This window comes from Alligator sinensis, unplaced genomic scaffold (assembly GCF_000455745.1).
Source record: "Alligator sinensis unplaced genomic scaffold, ASM45574v1 scaffold1112_1, whole genome shotgun sequence".
Taxonomy (NCBI): Eukaryota; Metazoa; Chordata; order Crocodylia; family Alligatoridae; genus Alligator; species Alligator sinensis.
This window is the reverse complement of record NW_005842327.1, coordinates 897,976-914,878: the sequence shown is the minus strand read 5'-3', so window position 1 is coordinate 914,878 and position 16,903 is coordinate 897,976. Positions and strand designations below refer to the sequence as shown.

The 16,903-nt window shown below is 39.5% G+C and overlaps 1 protein-coding gene across 1 annotated transcript in view; it reads left to right on the top strand.

Moving 5' to 3' along the window:
* DNAH11 (dynein axonemal heavy chain 11) overlaps nucleotides 1-16,903 on the top strand; it is a 279,731-nt gene that overhangs the window by 135,637 nt on the left and 127,191 nt on the right. Inside the window, exons 43-48 of the mRNA XM_006028586.3 lie at nucleotides 325-475; nucleotides 1,439-1,570; nucleotides 4,188-4,361; nucleotides 6,398-6,602; nucleotides 13,631-13,796; nucleotides 16,706-16,808. Coding sequence (XP_006028648.1) covers nucleotides 325-475; nucleotides 1,439-1,570; nucleotides 4,188-4,361; nucleotides 6,398-6,602; nucleotides 13,631-13,796; nucleotides 16,706-16,808 — 931 coding nt within the window. The remainder of the gene's footprint in view (nucleotides 1-324; nucleotides 476-1,438; nucleotides 1,571-4,187; nucleotides 4,362-6,397; nucleotides 6,603-13,630; nucleotides 13,797-16,705; nucleotides 16,809-16,903) is intronic.

Sequence of the window (16,903 nt, the reverse complement as noted above, 5' to 3'; positions counted from 1 at the left end):
ACTCTTTCCTATCCTCCCTAGCATGAACAATATAGCCAAGACAAATAATGTACCACTGTGTTGAGCTGCCATAACATTCCTTAGAAATGTAATGGATATGATTAATTTTGCTTGAACAAGCAAGTACAATTACTAGTACACTGGGGCTAGCTATATTTGTGTACTATTACAAAACACTACTGGTAAATATTTATAAGTGTGTCAGGAACTTGCAACACAATTGTCTAAAGGCTGTAAAACTAATATGTGTAGGAAATCTGGAATGGAACTCCATTCTAGACATCTGCTCTCCAAAATCTTATCTCTTTCTGTTTATCTTTGCAGGTATGTTGCCAGTTGGATAGAAACAAGAAGTCATCAATCTGAGAAAGCTAATTTGACTATTCTTTTTGATAAATATGTGGTTCCCTGCTTGGATCATCTCAGAACAAGTTTTAAAATGATCACCCATATTCCTGAGAATAGTATGGTGCAGGTTTGCATTAGAATTGTATTATATTTACTGACCTGTATTTTAGATAACAAAGTTTCTGAAATCTATAGGCTTATTTTCAGCACAAGTGAAAGTAAGCTGTGAAAATAGGTGCATCTGAAAAGTATGTAAGGTTATTGGAGGATCAGATAAAAATCTCAGAAAGAGAAAAAATTCATGTTGTTGATGTTCAGCAAAACAGGTGCTGAGGTGCACAGTTGACAACCTAGACATCACAAGTTTGAGGCCATAGCAGAAGTGATAAGGTGTGGCCTGTCAGATTCCAATGGATCTGTGAATTCTGCTCAATGCTTTTGTCACAAGGACATGAAAAAGGAAAGGAATAACTAAAACTTTGATGCCAGTTATTGAAAGATAGAGAAGATTAAAGCTGAAGATTGCAATAGCCTTTTTTCTCTGCTGAACATTTTTCATCAAAACCCAGAGTCCTTGACACACTAAATGATTATGTTCATGCTCATTTTTATTTGTGCGAATAATTGTCTTAATTACTTCAAATGTCTGTCATCAGTGCCTCACTAAAGCAGGATTTATGTGGGGAAAAATGTGATCCACTAATTCAAGGTTGCATCCCAGAATACATACATTCATTTTAAAATTTTTTGAATTAGAGTGCATCACTGTAAGTAGAGTTGATTGGAGAAACTTCTGGTGCCATCATGTTTTAATTAAATGCTTTAGGAAATTGGGTCAGTTTTACCAAAATTTCATTTCAGAAGAAAACTCTGGAATACCAGGTGGAGGTAAAGTCCTCAAGATTTCCTCCTACACCCTGAAGAAATTGTAGACAATACTGAAACATGCCAAGGGCCTTGCAGTCTGATGATTATTTAAATCTTGACTGTGCTTAATTTTTTATAACCACTAGAGTCACTGTCACCAACTCAAGAAGTGAGAATCCCAAAATCACTTTCTTTACTCCTGTTTATTTCTTATGTATTACAGACTCTCTGCTCTCTGTTGGATTGTTTGCTGACCCCTGAAAATGTTCCTCTTGACTGCCCAAGAGAGCTTTATGAAATCTATTTTGTTTTTGCATGTATTTGGTCATTTGGTGGTGCACTTTTTCAAGACCAGGTATGCTAGATAATACTGTAATAGCCAAATCATTTTGTGATGCATTGGTAATGTTGATTAAACTAGGGCTGAATTGTGATTCTTCAGCCAAAAGGGCTATGCAGAGCTATGCTGCCCTGAGTCTAGCAGCCTAGGTGTGGTAGGATGGAGCTCTCCCTGAGCTAATTTTTACATCTGAGGAACATTGTCTATATGAGAAAATCCCATCAATTATATGTATGTAGCTATATTAAATTCCTGGCAAAATGTTTAAAAAGCTTAGCTAAAAAAAGAAAATTACCCCACAACAAGTGCATCTAAATAGAGGTTTATGGCTCGACCTGTCCAAATTCATGCGCTGTGATAGAAGCCGGACGCGAGGGGATCGCCTTCAGACCTCAGGTTGGGGAGGACCGGGTTAGAGAGCTTCTGGAGGGGCTGGACGCGTTCAAGTCAGCAGGTCCGGATGCTCTCCACCCCAGGGTGCTGAGGGAGCTAGCTGGGGTTATTGCAGGGCCCCTGGCACGGCTCTACGAGCGATCGTGGTGCTTGGGCCAGGTGCCAGACGATTGGAAGGTAGTTAATGTGGTCCCCATCTTCAAGAAAGGGAAAAGGGAGAACCCGGGCAACTATAGGCCCGTCAGTCTCACCTCAATCCTGGGGAAACTCTTTGAGAAGATCATCAAGGAGCACATTTGTGATGGGCCGGCATCAGAAATGATGCTCAGGGGCAATCAGCATGGATTTATTAGGGGGAGATCATGTCAGACCAACCTGATTGCCTTTTATGATCAGGTCACAAAGGCCATGGACGCAGGTGTCGCGGTGGATGTAGTCTTTCTGGACTTCAGCAAGGCCTTTGACACCGTCTCTCACCCCATCCTAATTAATAAACTAGGCGACTGTGGCATAGATGCCACAGTCAGATGGATTGCAGATTGGCTGAAGGGTCGCACTCAGAGGGTGGTGGTGGATGGATCATACTCGACTTGGGGGGAGGTGGGTAGTGGAGTCCCCCAGGGCTCGGTCCTGGGGCCTGCGCTGTTCAATTTCTTCATCAGCGATCTTGATGTTGGGGTGGAAAGCAACCTGTTTAAATTCGCTGATGACACCAAAATTTGGGGGGAGGTGAGCACGCTAGCAGGGAGAGAGAGATTGCAGAAGGATCTGGATAGGTTACAGGGGTGGGCAAACAGGAACAGGATGTGTTTCAATACGGACAAGTGCAGGGTGCTGCACTTGGGTAGTAGGAACCAGCAGCACACTTATACAATGGGGAACTCCCTACTTGAGAGCACGGAGGCGGAAAGGGATCTTGGTGTCATTATTGACTCCAAGATGAACATGGGCCGACAATGCGAGGTCATGGTTGGCAGGGCTAACCGGACCTTGTCGTGCATCCACAGGTGCATCTCGAGTAGAGCCAGGGAGGTGATCCTCCCCCTCTATGCGACGCTGGTCAGGCCGCAGCTGGAGTATTGTGTCCAGTTCTGTGCGCCCCATTTCAGGAGGGATGTGGACAACATGGAGAGGGTCCAGAGGAGGGCCACCCGCATGATCCGGGGACAACAGGGCAGACCCTACAGTGAGAGACTGCGGGACCTGAACCTATTCAGCCTCCACAAGAGAAGGCTGAGGGGGGACCTGGTGACCGTCTATAAACTCACTAGGGGGAACCAGAAGGGTTTGGGGGAGACGCTGTTTCCCCTAGCCCCCGCTGGCATAACAAGGAGTAATGGGCACAAGTTGATGGAGAGGAGGTACAGATTGGACATCCGAAAAAACGTTTTTTTGTTTAGGGTTCTTTTGTTGTTCTCCCGCCCTGGCGGGGGGTCGGGCTAGAAGATCTATTAGGTCCCTTCCGACCCTAAAACTATGAAACTATGTTTTAAGTTGCACTAAATTAACTCCTGTATAGACAGCTTTGAAGTGTTTAAATAAATGCCCAATATGCAGTGGCTAGGAATGTTCTGTCAAATAACATCCTTAAAATCATTGATAGATTTCTCTGCTGGCACCATATTAATGCAGATAAGGGGTAGCCTGCAGGGCTTTGTGATAAGGTTTAGACACAGACCCAAAACAGGTATAAAAGGGCTAATGTAGAAATAGGAAATGGCACTGATAGAGTTGGTTGCTGCTGTTTATCAAGGCTGTCTCATTGGAAACCTGGGCAGATATTCAACCTAGAAGAATAGACTGACCACAGCAACTAGATGGGTATTTAGATTATTTAAGTGTTTTTTCTGCTTTCCACCTGAAAAGAAGTGCAGCAAGGGCTTGGTTGAAGCAAGCCAGCCTTGTGATCTCACCACTGTATAAATTTGTGCTGGGCTGAACAGTGGCTTGAGTTTAATCTGAGTTAGATCTAATTTGGCCTCTTGAGCATTAGTTGTTCCAATCAAGAAGGCCCACTTGCTGTCAGTTTGATACAGTTTCGGTAACCTTGATTCCTGGAAATTGTATCACAGTATTATAAACTGCCTTCAAGTTTTGTACGCTTCTGCTTGACACAGAACTTCTGTTTGAGTCTTTATTTCATGCATACATATTTACATGTGTAAGAATGTCATACTGAATGCATAACATAGTGGAGTAGAAGAGTTTAAACAGTGAAATAACATTTAATATTTTATAGCTTTCCAATTATCAAGCAGAATTTAGCCGCTGGTGGCTCAAGGAGATGAAAGCAATAAAATTTCCATCCCAGGGTACAATTTTTGATTATTATCTTGACCCCAAGACCAAGAAATTCTTGCCATGGACTGATAAAATTCCAAAATTTGAAATGGATCCAGACACACCTTTACAGGTACAATATCTTTGTGTTACAGGCTTTTATAATTTGGGGCTTTAGTTTTTTCATGGTTTCTGTTATTCTTTTAACTAAATGAAAATAATATTATTCAAATATAATCATTTAGGGAGATCTTTCTTATTGAGTCTTTATTCCTGTAGTTTTGGATGCTGGGGACAATGAAAAGAACACTTTGTACTTTTCTGGCCCTTGTCATTGTAAAAGTACTGCACAAATGCACATTCATCTTCCTAGTACCCTCTAAAGTTTGAAAGTGATTATGAACTTCATTTTATAGATAAGGAAGCTGACCCTTCAAGACAATCAAATTATTGAATGTTCATGGTAAAAGTAGATTCCTAACTGCTGTATATCATAAATTGTATAACACAACCTTACCCTCCCCTCGCTCTCAACCTACACACAGGCCCTGGACAGATATAACATTTGAAGTGCTTCACATGCTTTTGAAACACTTAAAGGATGAGTGTACAAATGCACATCCCTTCATGAATCCCTTGAAAAATTGCCAAAGCAGTCCCAACTGGCCCTGTATGAAACAGAAACTATTCTGAAATGCTTCCCATTATATCTACGTACTCTATGAACAGCAACAGAGGGTTGTTCAGTCCTCTGGCATCCTACAGTTCTCCACTCAAATTCCAACTCCCTTTCCTTCCCCCAAGGAGGGAGAAAGTGAGGTGGACAGCCAGTGAGCGCTTTCCTGTGTGCTCGACCATCGCTAGAACTTGAGAACAAAGATCCCTGCATGCCTCTTTCTCTAGTCTCCCAGTTCCATTGGGAGACCTCTAAGCCATCCTTGACAATTCAATCTCCAGAACCTGAGGGTCATGCAAGGAATTATCCCTTCCAGCCTCAGGATTGGAAAAAACAATTCCTTCCCTGGTTTTCTGCCTCTAGAACTGGGAGACAGGAAGACAAGTGCACAGGCAATCACTCATTGGCTGTTTGCTCCATTCTTGCCCTCCCATGGCAGGGTATGGGGGGATTGGAGTCACAGGACGGAGAAACACCACATATCATGTCTCTTGGCTGAAGAGCATACTGTTACATATATATCTTCCCAGTGATATTGAAATGCTCTTGGGGTGGGCACAGTAGGGGTCTGTACTTCTGTCTACAGCTGAAGTGTTCCATTTTTGAAGAACTTTGAAAAGGTGAAACATTTGTAGCACTTCCAATGTTACATCTATCCAGGGTCGTATTCTTTCATTTACTAATTCTTTCCATATTACAGCTAAGGATTTTCATTGTTCTGGGAGAGAGCAGTTTCATTAAGAGTATAATAGAAAGCTGGAATTCCTGTAAGACAAGGGTTAAAGTTATAGTGTGCTGGTATATGCAATAGTGGTAGCCTGAGTACCCATGAGCGGAGGAGCGCAAAGTTTTACTAGTTGTCTTAAGAACATTTTTTAAATATTTTGTATTTTTGTATAAGTTATATGGGTAGCATTCTCCTAACACTTAGATTGGGGGTGTGTGTGGGGGCGGGGGGTGTGTATTAAGTTTCTGAGGGGTTGGATCTTAAACAAAAGGAGAGATTTTCTTGGTGTGGATATGTGGGGAGGTTGAAATACGTATCTACTGATGCAAAATATTTTATCTGTTAGCAGCCTATTTGCCAAACTGTTTCATTGCAGGAGAAATTCTGAAAGGAAATTCGACAATAAACTACATAGAAAATGTAAAGAGCATAGCAGTTAACCTTCTGTGGACCAATAGTCCACTTGTATTTTGAGAAAAAGAGAAATTTATATCCCATTTAACTCATTTTAGAATTGAGTTAAATGGGTATATCCATACCTATCTATCAGGTGCGTGCGTGTGTGCACGCGCACACACACACACACACACACACACACACACACACACACAAAATCCTGGGGGAGGGTGTATCTGATAGATAGGTATGGATATAAAAACATTATCCTAACATATTTTTTAAAACTGAAAGATTACTTAAATGTCATATTAAGATAAAGTTAGAGTAAGAATTAGAATTGTCACTACTTTTTCTTTTGATGTTTTAGGCAGTCCTTGTTCATACATCTGAGACCGCATGTCTGAAATACTTTATTGATTTGCTTTTGGAGAAAGGCAAACCAGTGATGCTTGTTGGAAATGCTGGAGTAGGAAAAACAGTATTTGTAAGGGACAGACTTGCTGCTCTCTCAGATGATTATGTAGTGTCTAACATTCCCTTCAACTATTATACTACATCAGCAGTGCTACAAAGTAAGTTCTACATCAGTGTCCAAATGGAACAAATCTGGGTAATAATGCCTTTGGTGACGGATCTAAATTGATCTAGGAGTGCCTATGCAACTAAGATTCCAAATACCTACAGTTGCCCGGTTGGTACAACATATCTATTTTTTCTACCTTGCATGTTCCTTGTAACCTATGTATGTATTACATGGTAAGTGATAAAAGTTTAGAACATATAAATAAAGTAATGTTACTTAGATCCTTAGAAGGCATCATTGAAATGAACCACTTCAAGTAGTTACTAATTAAAATTATTATTCCAGAGAACAGAGGTTTTCTGAACAATCAGTTCTCACTTCTACAGTTTGAGAGAGGATAACATTTTTGGTGGAACATTTTTTAGGAAGTAATCTCCTTTGAAGTTACCTAAAGTTATTATTGGGTAACATACAATGAACTCTACGTGGGGAAAAGAGGGAATAAGAAAAAAATACTCCAGGGAAAAAGATTAAAACGTAGTTTTACTTCCTACAATTCTAAATGGTATTGTGAGCTGAAGCTTTAGCAGTACTCTGCTTTTTGGCAATAATCCTACAATTGCTACTCATGTTTAGCATGAGAGCTGGCAGGGAGCAACCCTCCCAGGCTTGGGAGTACATCAGAGCCTTGAAGGGCTCTGGTACTCTTCTGTGGCTGGGAGTGCAGATCAGCTGATCAGCACGCCCAGCACAGGAGCACATCAGTGCCCTTCATTCTGGTGTACTCCCGTGGCTGGGAGCACCAGACAGCTGACCGATGCTATGAGCCACAGGTGCACCAGGCACCCTGCTTGCTACTTGCTGGTGCAGGGAGAGCTTAGGCATGTGAGAGTACAATTAGGATTGGATCTCCATCCCACAATCACACCTTCTGCCACGAATGTATGACTTGGCAGGAGACATGATTGTTGGGATTGTGGATCAGATTCCATAGTGCCTTTAATTGAACACCTGCCAGCAGCTACAGAAAATTCTTTAAAATTAAGGAGTTAGTAGGTATAAATTTCAAAAGAACCTATAGCCCATTGACCTTCAGTGGACCACTCACTTAACAGACTTTTGAAAGTTTTACTTACAGCTGTTACTGCTAATGGGCCAGGCCATCTCTCAATGTGTATTTTTTCTTACAGGTTTTAGCCAGGCCTTTTCTTACCTTCAGTTGATTAATTATCCTCAGTACAGACAAAACAAATGTATTATTTTCAGTTAACTTGATGCCTTACTTTTCTTTGAAGTATTTCCTGATGCAAATTAATGTAGAACCCCAGGATAAATGTAGTATCTTTTTTTCAAAGAGCAGTATGGAGAGATTATTTGTTGGTGACGGTGTCCATTTGTTTTCTTTTCCTTCCCTACACGATTGTGTGAATTGTCATGGCTCCATATTTCTGCTGTACTTTTGTCTCACTGGGATTTGTTTTGTTAGTAGTTGCCATTCCAGTAGCAAACCATGAACAAGGTACTAAGGCACACATAAGCATAATGCTCTCCATTGTAAAGAGATTCAGCTGAAAGGAACTCCTAGGCAACTGCTGCTGAAGGCTATGTATTCTTTGCACTGGAAACTTCTTAAGTAAACCAAATGCTTAAAGTCAACACTACAAGGGTTTACTTTGTGAATTCCCAACAGCTGCCAACAGTACTACAGCAGTAAAAGACTGCATGAATAGGTGTTATCATTAAATTAAAACTCTAGACTGCGTAAACTTAAAAAACCTGGCCATATTAGGAAATGTTCATAATACATTTTGCAAATGTTTTGAGAAATTTGAATAACTGTTTTAATACAGCCATTACTCTTTTTAGGAAATCTAAAAGCCTGTAAAATAAATAAACTAACACCTCCAGTGCATGCTGACAGCTCTTCAGTCCAGTCATAGTTCTAAAGTCAAGTACCTCTCATTAAAAATGCTCTGCAAGCATGACCCTTACAAATAAGTCAGGGGATGATCAACTGAAGTCTCTCAACTGATCTCCATTGAATAACTAGTTCTTTGTTAAGTATGGAAACAAATTTACCATCTTTACTTCCAGCAGTGGGTATATACATCCTTGTGGCCAGCCATGACATGATTTCGATTCTCTCATCCACACCCCTAGCATTACTCCATATTGCCAACTGCTGTTATTTCTGGTCTTGCTTTCCAGCAGTAATATTTCCGCTGCAGTACATCAAAAGGATATGCTCTCTTTCAGTGGGGACTGACCTTTTTGGCATGTGTGCCTCATATTCGCCCTATACCATCCCGCCCCCGCACAGAATGGTACTCCAATCCCCTTCCTCTGCCCAATTTGCTGCTTTGATTTCTGCTTCCTGCGCTATGCTCCTTGCCTGATCTCCTGCTCCGTCTCCTGCTTCCTGCCCTATCTACTGGTGTGCTGCCTGTCCCCTTCCTGATCTGCGACTTGCTACACATAGGGGCAGTGGCACTTATGCCACAGGTTGGCCTGCTCTGTCCTAGCTCATTCCATAACTGTTCTATGTTGTTGCAAACAGTTAGTCATTGCATTAACCGTACAATTATTGGACAGCAAGATTTTCAAAACTTCTTAGAATTATAGCGGCTTCTCTTAATTTAAATTGGAACTGGATATCTAAATTGTTTAGGGATCTTGGAAAAGACCTCAGCTCAGAGAAATGTGCTTTGAGCATATTGGAAAATATTTTATTAAAATACATGTTGTTGTTGTTAGTAGTAATAGTTTTAGATAATAGCATACTATTATCACTGTATTATAATAAAATATTGTGACATCATTAATATTATTGTTGATATCATTATATTGATGATGATGAGAATAATGATGATAAACAATGGTTTTTTCTTATCTTTTTAAAATGATTTGCAAACACTGTCTAGCTATCCCTTATGATAAAGTAGGTGAAGCACATAACATTAGTGATGAAATATTTCAATAGAAAGTGATGCAGCCAGTTAATTACTCTTCATAACTAAACATTCAGATTTAAGGACTTGCCTTGTCATCAGTATACTCTACTTCCTTTGCTGGCTGTTTTACTAAAAAATGCTACAGTACTGTCTGCATATAGTAAAACTTCACATAGACTATTTGGGTATGGGAGAATGATGAGTGCTGACAGATGTGGAAAAAAATTCACTTTACTAGAATCACCTGCATATTAGTTTGACCTGGCTCTACAGCATCTTTATAGATCAAGCACTTCAGCAGGGATTTTTGGTGCTTTTTGTCTAAAGCTGATTCAATCAGCTATTAGATAAATGCTCCAAAAAAGCCCCGCTAAAGCACCCATTTTATACAAATGTTGGGAAAGCCGGGTGTAACTAATGCACTGCTTCTTCTGGGATTGCACTGGGTTCGATGTGGGAATGCACCGAGTTTAAAGTAAAAGACTGGTTTTTTTTGTTCTTTTTTTGTGGGGGGTGTCTCCACGTCTGCAGGCAAACAATGATTTTATTATTCGGCTTCATGTTCTTTAGTGGGGAGGTTGCTTCCCTGATTATATTTGCCTGATTACATTTTCAGGAGAGCTTCTGGATTAAATTTGTCTTTCATCTTGTACGCATTCAAAAATGTTGAAATCACTGTTTAACATCTCCAAGGGAAAGAAAGAGCCAATATGCTATGGGAGTAGCTAAATTGCTGTCTGTACCGATTTATTAACACATTCTGCTGTATTTGTAAGAGATGCCTCTATGACTACATTACAAATTTAGTATACGAAGAAATGTTTTAAAAGCTTATTTTTAAAGAGCTCATTTTATCATGTGAAAAAAATCCAAACTGTTCAGGAGTACATGCCCTAATTCCTTGCAAAGCTTACTATAGTCTTAGTGAGTCTTGCTCAAATTAGGTAATTACCTTAGTTTTATAAACTCACTCTGATGTAAAATGTATTAAAGAATGGCCCACACCACACATTATTTAGATTTTATTTTAAAATGTAATTGTGTAAATTATTTATATAGCTGCTTATGTATAATTTAGGTAGATGAATTATCAGGTTTTTCTGCCTTGCACAAAGTTGTCTGTGATCTCCTTTACTTAGGGTATGTCTCTATTGCATCTTGGAGGATGGAGGGTTAAATGACAAGAAAATTTATGCAAGTTAGGTAGTTTCCAGTTCATAGATATGAGAAGGAAGTTGGTAGAAGAGTCAGGAGATACAGGTACAAGGAGTTGTTGGAATCATAGTGGTGAACTAAAGACCAGGAACCCTCAATTTGACTACATTGGGTCAGGAGTTAGTCACAACAACATGCACACTGTCCCATACTTGCATATTAGCTTGGGTTCAGTGAACCCTTAAGCATGTATTTAATGCTTTAAGTGTAGTTTGTATGAGGTTTTGGGCAACAGTACTTGGCACAGTAGACAAAGGGCCTGCAGGTAGATGTATCCGTCATCTGATTATTTGCAATAGGTATTTAGTCAGCTTTCATTGTTTTCTACTGCACTGGCTTAGCAACAGTAGGTTTGTATTGCATATTTAATTTTAGCAGGCTTCAGACATGGTTACAGAGGAAGAAAAATAACAGTTTATATTCCTATAGTGCTTTCAGTCAGAGGATCATAACACATTAATATATTAAATGTATTAAGCTTCAAAGATGAATGATGCTGCTTTTGAGTAAAAAGATGCAGAGTATATCCCCTGTTTAAAGATGAAATAGAACTGTCACATCCTGGATTCATTTATCAGCTAGTTTCTCCCTCCCTCTCTGATTTTTAGTTTTGGTTTAATATTTCTGTCAACTTTTATCTTCTTTCCGGTTAACTTTCTGGAAAGGTCAGGCTAGCTTTTATGTCCTGGTCTCAAAATGTGATGTGCATAATTGGACTTCTTGTCAGGAGTCAGGGCAGCAGGCAGGCTAAATTACCCCCAGTTGGCCTGGCTGCTTATGGCCTAACTACCGCCAGTTGTCTGTATGGGTGTGGACTGCCTGCTTATAAACTTCAGCTCAGTGCCTAGGGCTAGGGACAGAAGTTACACACAAAGCAGTTTAAGTCATCAGAAACTGGTTTAAACCTGTAACAGAACACAAGCTCAGTGCATAGAAACCAGTTTCAAAATAGCTGAAACTGGTTTAAGATAAACCTGGTTGAATGTAGTATCAGATGTAACTGATTTGGGTCCACCCGGTTTATGAAACTTCTGTCCCATACCCCTTCCTTGTTTAAGTTAAATCAAAGTCCTGCAGCATCCCAGCATGCTTCCCAGCCCGGTTCTAGGCTGTACTATCTGCTCCAGCAGAGAAGGGTTGGTGGGGGGGCCAAGGAGGGGGGTAAAACCCACCTTCCCCCTACTGCTAAACTTACTGAAACTTACTATTGGCTGTGACTGTGGCCTACAAATCCCAGAGGCACCTGGAAATAGGAAGAGGAAAAGTTGAGCAACCCTGGAGAGTCCTGCTGCTGTGATTCTGGACTGCAAATTCCAGAGACCTCAGGGGCAGCAGCAAGAGGAAGCAAACCTACCATCAATGCTGGTTACAGGCATGCTCTAGCACCCCATGGCTTCTGGCCTGAGCTACTGTAGGCATGTGGCTGTATTTCCTGAATCAGAACTAAATGTGTGTTCAGTTGTTTCTCAGTTTAGTCTCCGCAGTTTAGACTAACCTACAAAGGCTGAATCGATTCAGCCTTGGGCTTTTTACCGTGTGTACTTAGCCTAGGAGGCTACACAGGACAAATACCTCATTGTCTAATCTTGGGTTTCTGACTCCTTTTTCCTAGTTTCTTACCTGTTGATTCCTAGTTTCCCAGTTCCTGGTTCCTGCCTATTTGTTCTTAGTTCCCTGGATCCTGTTTGTTGGTTATTAAGTTTCTGTTCACTGGGTCCTGCTTGTTGCTTCCTTGCTTCTGGTTTTAACCTGTTGCTTCCTTGTTCCAGACTCCAACTTGGACCCCTTTGTTTCCAGACTGCCTTGCTGACTCCTGACCTTGCTGACAGACTTCAATCCAGACCCCTAACATTTGACAAACAGTTCCTGCTTAGTTTGGCAGTCACTCCCATTCTATTCCTCTACAGCTACAGCTGCCTGCTCCAGACCTTCTGGCTAGTGACTCCAATCCAGTTCCCTGCCTCCAGTTCCTGACCCCCTGGTTTGTGGTTTTACTGAAGGTGACTATCTACATTTCAGTCCCTTAAAGACCTCAGCCACCTTACCCTCCTGATCTCCTGACCTGTTGGGACCCTTGTTTCCTGACCGTGTCTGCTTCTGCTCGGTCCTCTGGACTGTAACCTTATTGGCCCAAGCCCTAATCACCTACATCCCAGTCACACCTTTGACACTTCTGTAACTCAGTTCCCTAAACACAGGTGAAGAAGTCTGTCCTAGCGCATCGTTTCTTATGATTGAAATCTAAGGATCACATCTTACAAGTACAGTAGAACACTGAGCAGTTACACTTCAATCAACCTCACATTGCTGCAGGCTGTTTCTACAGTGCTTCTTTCTTTAACAGCTGTTTAAGGAATTATTGCTCCTTTTTTATCAGGAAATCTCTTGCTTTTTGTGAGAATTTGGAAAAAAATATCTTTCTAAATTCCATTATGTGTTAGCACAAGACTTTCAAATTCAGTCTCTGGCCAAGGGCAGAGGTTAACTTTTAGCCATTTTAAATAAGGGAAGAGGATCTGCCGCTCAGGAGACTTCATTGTTTGTTACTATGTAATGCTTACCTCTTTAAGCTCCTGTGACATACAATGGCTATACTACAAAAGCGTGCAGACATAAGAGCTTGAATCATCTGGTAATAGATTAGCCATATGCGTTGATAACCACACAGAGGTCAGTCCTAATTAGGGTGTAGTAGTTTGATGTTCTACTGTATTTAGGTGCCTGAAAGTGTAGATAGACATAAGGTGATATGTACATAAGTGCGTCAGGTCTGAAATGATTGGCTCTTGAAAAGCCTGTAAAATATCTTTAAAAATCTACCCGTGAAAGACTTAATTTTGTATTTTTGGTTCATTTAGTCTCTTTGCAGTTTGAGTATGGTAATTGTGTCATATACTACATAACGTTTTAGAGATTCTTGAAAAATCCCTGGAAAAAAAAGCTGGCCGTAACTATGGACCTGCAGGGAACAAAAAGTTGGTTTATTTTATTGATGATATGAACATGCCAGAAGTGGACATGTATGGAACAGTTCAACCCCACACACTGATTCGACAGCATATAGATTATGGCCATTGGTAAGCTTTTATTGTTTTTTATGCTAAATCATCATGTGATAATTATGGGCTAATATTAATAACTATTATTCCATGCCAAAATATATGTATAAAAAAGAACTAGCACAAATTTAAAATAATAAACTCTTTTTAATTTTATATCTATTAAATATCAAAACATGTTTCTGCTCTATAGTACCAGGCTTGGGAAATGCAGGAAATAGGAGAGAGTCTCTTCTTAACCCTAGGAAATTTAGGATTGAATTTTGCCCTGAAATGTAAGATTTAAAAAATATATTTTCTTGTTAAAGTAACTATAGATTGTATTCTTGTTGTTCATAGACTGTTGCTTTAATACAATCCTAATAAGTTCTTTCCATTTATAATATATTGTGGATATAAGTTCCATAGCACTATTACCATAAATAATACAGATTATTTTTAGCTTTTTCAGTAGAAGGCTAACTTGAATTCTTGTGACCTCTACACTCAGTCCTACTTCTCTATTAGCTATAGTACTCATTGAAGTTGTTTTAATAAATTCTGTGTTGAGTTCTATGGAAATATGAAACATACGTTCAACCCTTGAATAATACTTATCTCTTTGTATTATGGGGTGCCCAAGATTTCAGTTGTAGACCCACCCCTCCACTCCCCAGTGTGCTAGGTGCTATATGAAATAGCACAAAAAATAGTCATTGCCAAAATAAATTCATTTTGTCTACTGGGAGTATGTTAAAAGTCCAAAATAAAGAAATAGCCTATGTCGTCTCACTCTGTGCCTTTAGAAACTCTTTCCTGAGTCCCATTAGGAAAGGCTTAGTTTTGCCTTCTACTTTCTTCATGTGATAGGGTAAAATACATTAACTGTATTTTATCACATCATGGAAATACTCTTGTATCTGACTTGGTGGTAAGAGAGCAAACAAATGAACAAACATCCATCTAAAAACCCACTGCCGAGGTAGGGACACTTACATACTCATGTGCACACATGACCACACATGCTTTGACAGCACTGGAAGTTAATGTGCCTGCTCAACTCCTTTCTTTCACCACGTATTCCATTTTTCATAGTTTAAATAGAGGTTAATGGTTTGTTCAACTGAGCTGTATAGCACAGAAGAAGCTAGTACCCTTCTTTGTCTGTCTTTTCCATGCAAAGACATCATCATTGCTGGAGCTAGGAAAAGACATAAGTTTAATCTAAAAAATATACATCACTTTTTAGTTGCTCATGCTTCCTCCTAAAAGAATGATACCAGATGTCCACTGAATATTGTTAGGGCACAAGACAAAAAGAGAAGAAAGGAAGTGACTGCTTCAATATGAGGCATCTCTATAATTCGGTGGAAACCTCCAGCTCCAATCAAAGTGATGCAAAGCTAACATAACTCAGTTCCTGTCTCTTTTACCATTCCTCTGGCTATAACCTGTCTTGGTTTTTTCTTCTTTTTTTAAAATGAGTATCCCAAATCTCCACAACATCTAAAACTATTCAGGTAGTTTAGTTTAAAAGTTTGGACATTTAAATTTGATAAATTAATTGTAAACCAGAACATAGTTAACTGAGTCCTGATTAATGCACTTAATCTCCATGCTTATTTTTAAGCGCTGGAGTAATACTATGAACTTCAGTGTGACTACTTGTACTTAAAGTTAGGTATGTGTGTTAGCCCTTACAGAATGAGACTTTTGAGAGAGAGAGAGAGAATATACAATACTGTGATATAGATGCAATTTATCATGGTAATATGACCACCATTCATTGTGTGCATGGTTTTTTGTCATTTTATAATAGTTTTGTATTGTTTTATTTTAATATAAATATTGTGCTGCTTATAATACAGAAAATGATCATATACTTAGCTAGTAAGATGCAGAGAGATTTGTGACCACATTTTCAAAATCAGTCTCTGACTTTGGGTGTTTCTGTTTTTTGAGTGCCTTACTTCAGCTAGGTAGGGTTTGAGTTTGAAGAAGTGTTGAACAATCTGTATCTCGCATTGACTTTTCATTTAAAAAAACAAGACCCTACATTTCTGAATCTAGGCAACCAAAATATTATGGGCATTTTGGGGAGGGGGGAGTTCATTCCAGGTATAAAAAGAGTCATTTGCGGAGTGCCAGAAGGTGTAACCAGGTTCCCTGAATCATATTTCTCATACCTGATCCATTATAGTGGTGCCCATGACTTACGTTCACCAAGTTATAGTTCCAAATCACACCTTATTTCTGTAGGTTTCAGTCTTTCAAATATGCTTTGATGCCTGTTTACATGCTGCCCCTATACTCGGAACAACTTTCCTTTCCTGTGTGCCAAACCTATCTTTGGTGCTCTCTCTCATTGACAAAAGCTGCTAATTTAACTTAGCTATGTCTACTATGCCTCTGCATTCCCACACTCATTTGTTCTCCTTAACTATATTGTGTTTGTACAAGGTAGTCAGCAGCTGGAATGGTCTATATTGTAAAGAGCTATGCTAGAGCTTGTTAAGCTTTTTCTGTCAAAAAAAGCTGTTCTGTAGTAATCAGAACATTTTATTGGAACACAGTGTGCTGATTTTGACAGGATTTCCAGTGGATAGGTTTTAAAAAAAACTTTAAATCAAAATGGAGCATTTCATTCTACTTTTCTGTTTCATTTTGGCTATTGTACTGCACTATGTTCTAATGTTCCAACATTATCAAAACATTTTAATAAGGCTGTCTTAATGGTTCCAAATTGAAATTTGTCAAAATTTCTATATTTTGCTAAAGTCCAACTTTCATTCAGATTTGGAGCAAAAAGTAAAAAGGCAAGAATTTCCTGCCAAAAGCAGTGCTTTTTCCAACTATCTGTTAGGTGTGCATATTTGCGATGCTTTGTCATGAATTAAGTTAATTATTTATTATTATTGTACATTCAAGATATATTTTCTGTACCTTAGGTACGATAGGCAGAAGTTAACTGTCAAAGAATTACATAATTGCCAATATGTTGCTTGTATGAATCCAACTGCTGGCAGTTTCACTATCAACCCTCGACTTCAGGTATGATTTTGAGTGCTGTATTATAGTAACCCTGTATTTGTTATTTAATGCATTAGCTATGATAATTTAGTTAGCTTCCCATCGCAGCAGACTTA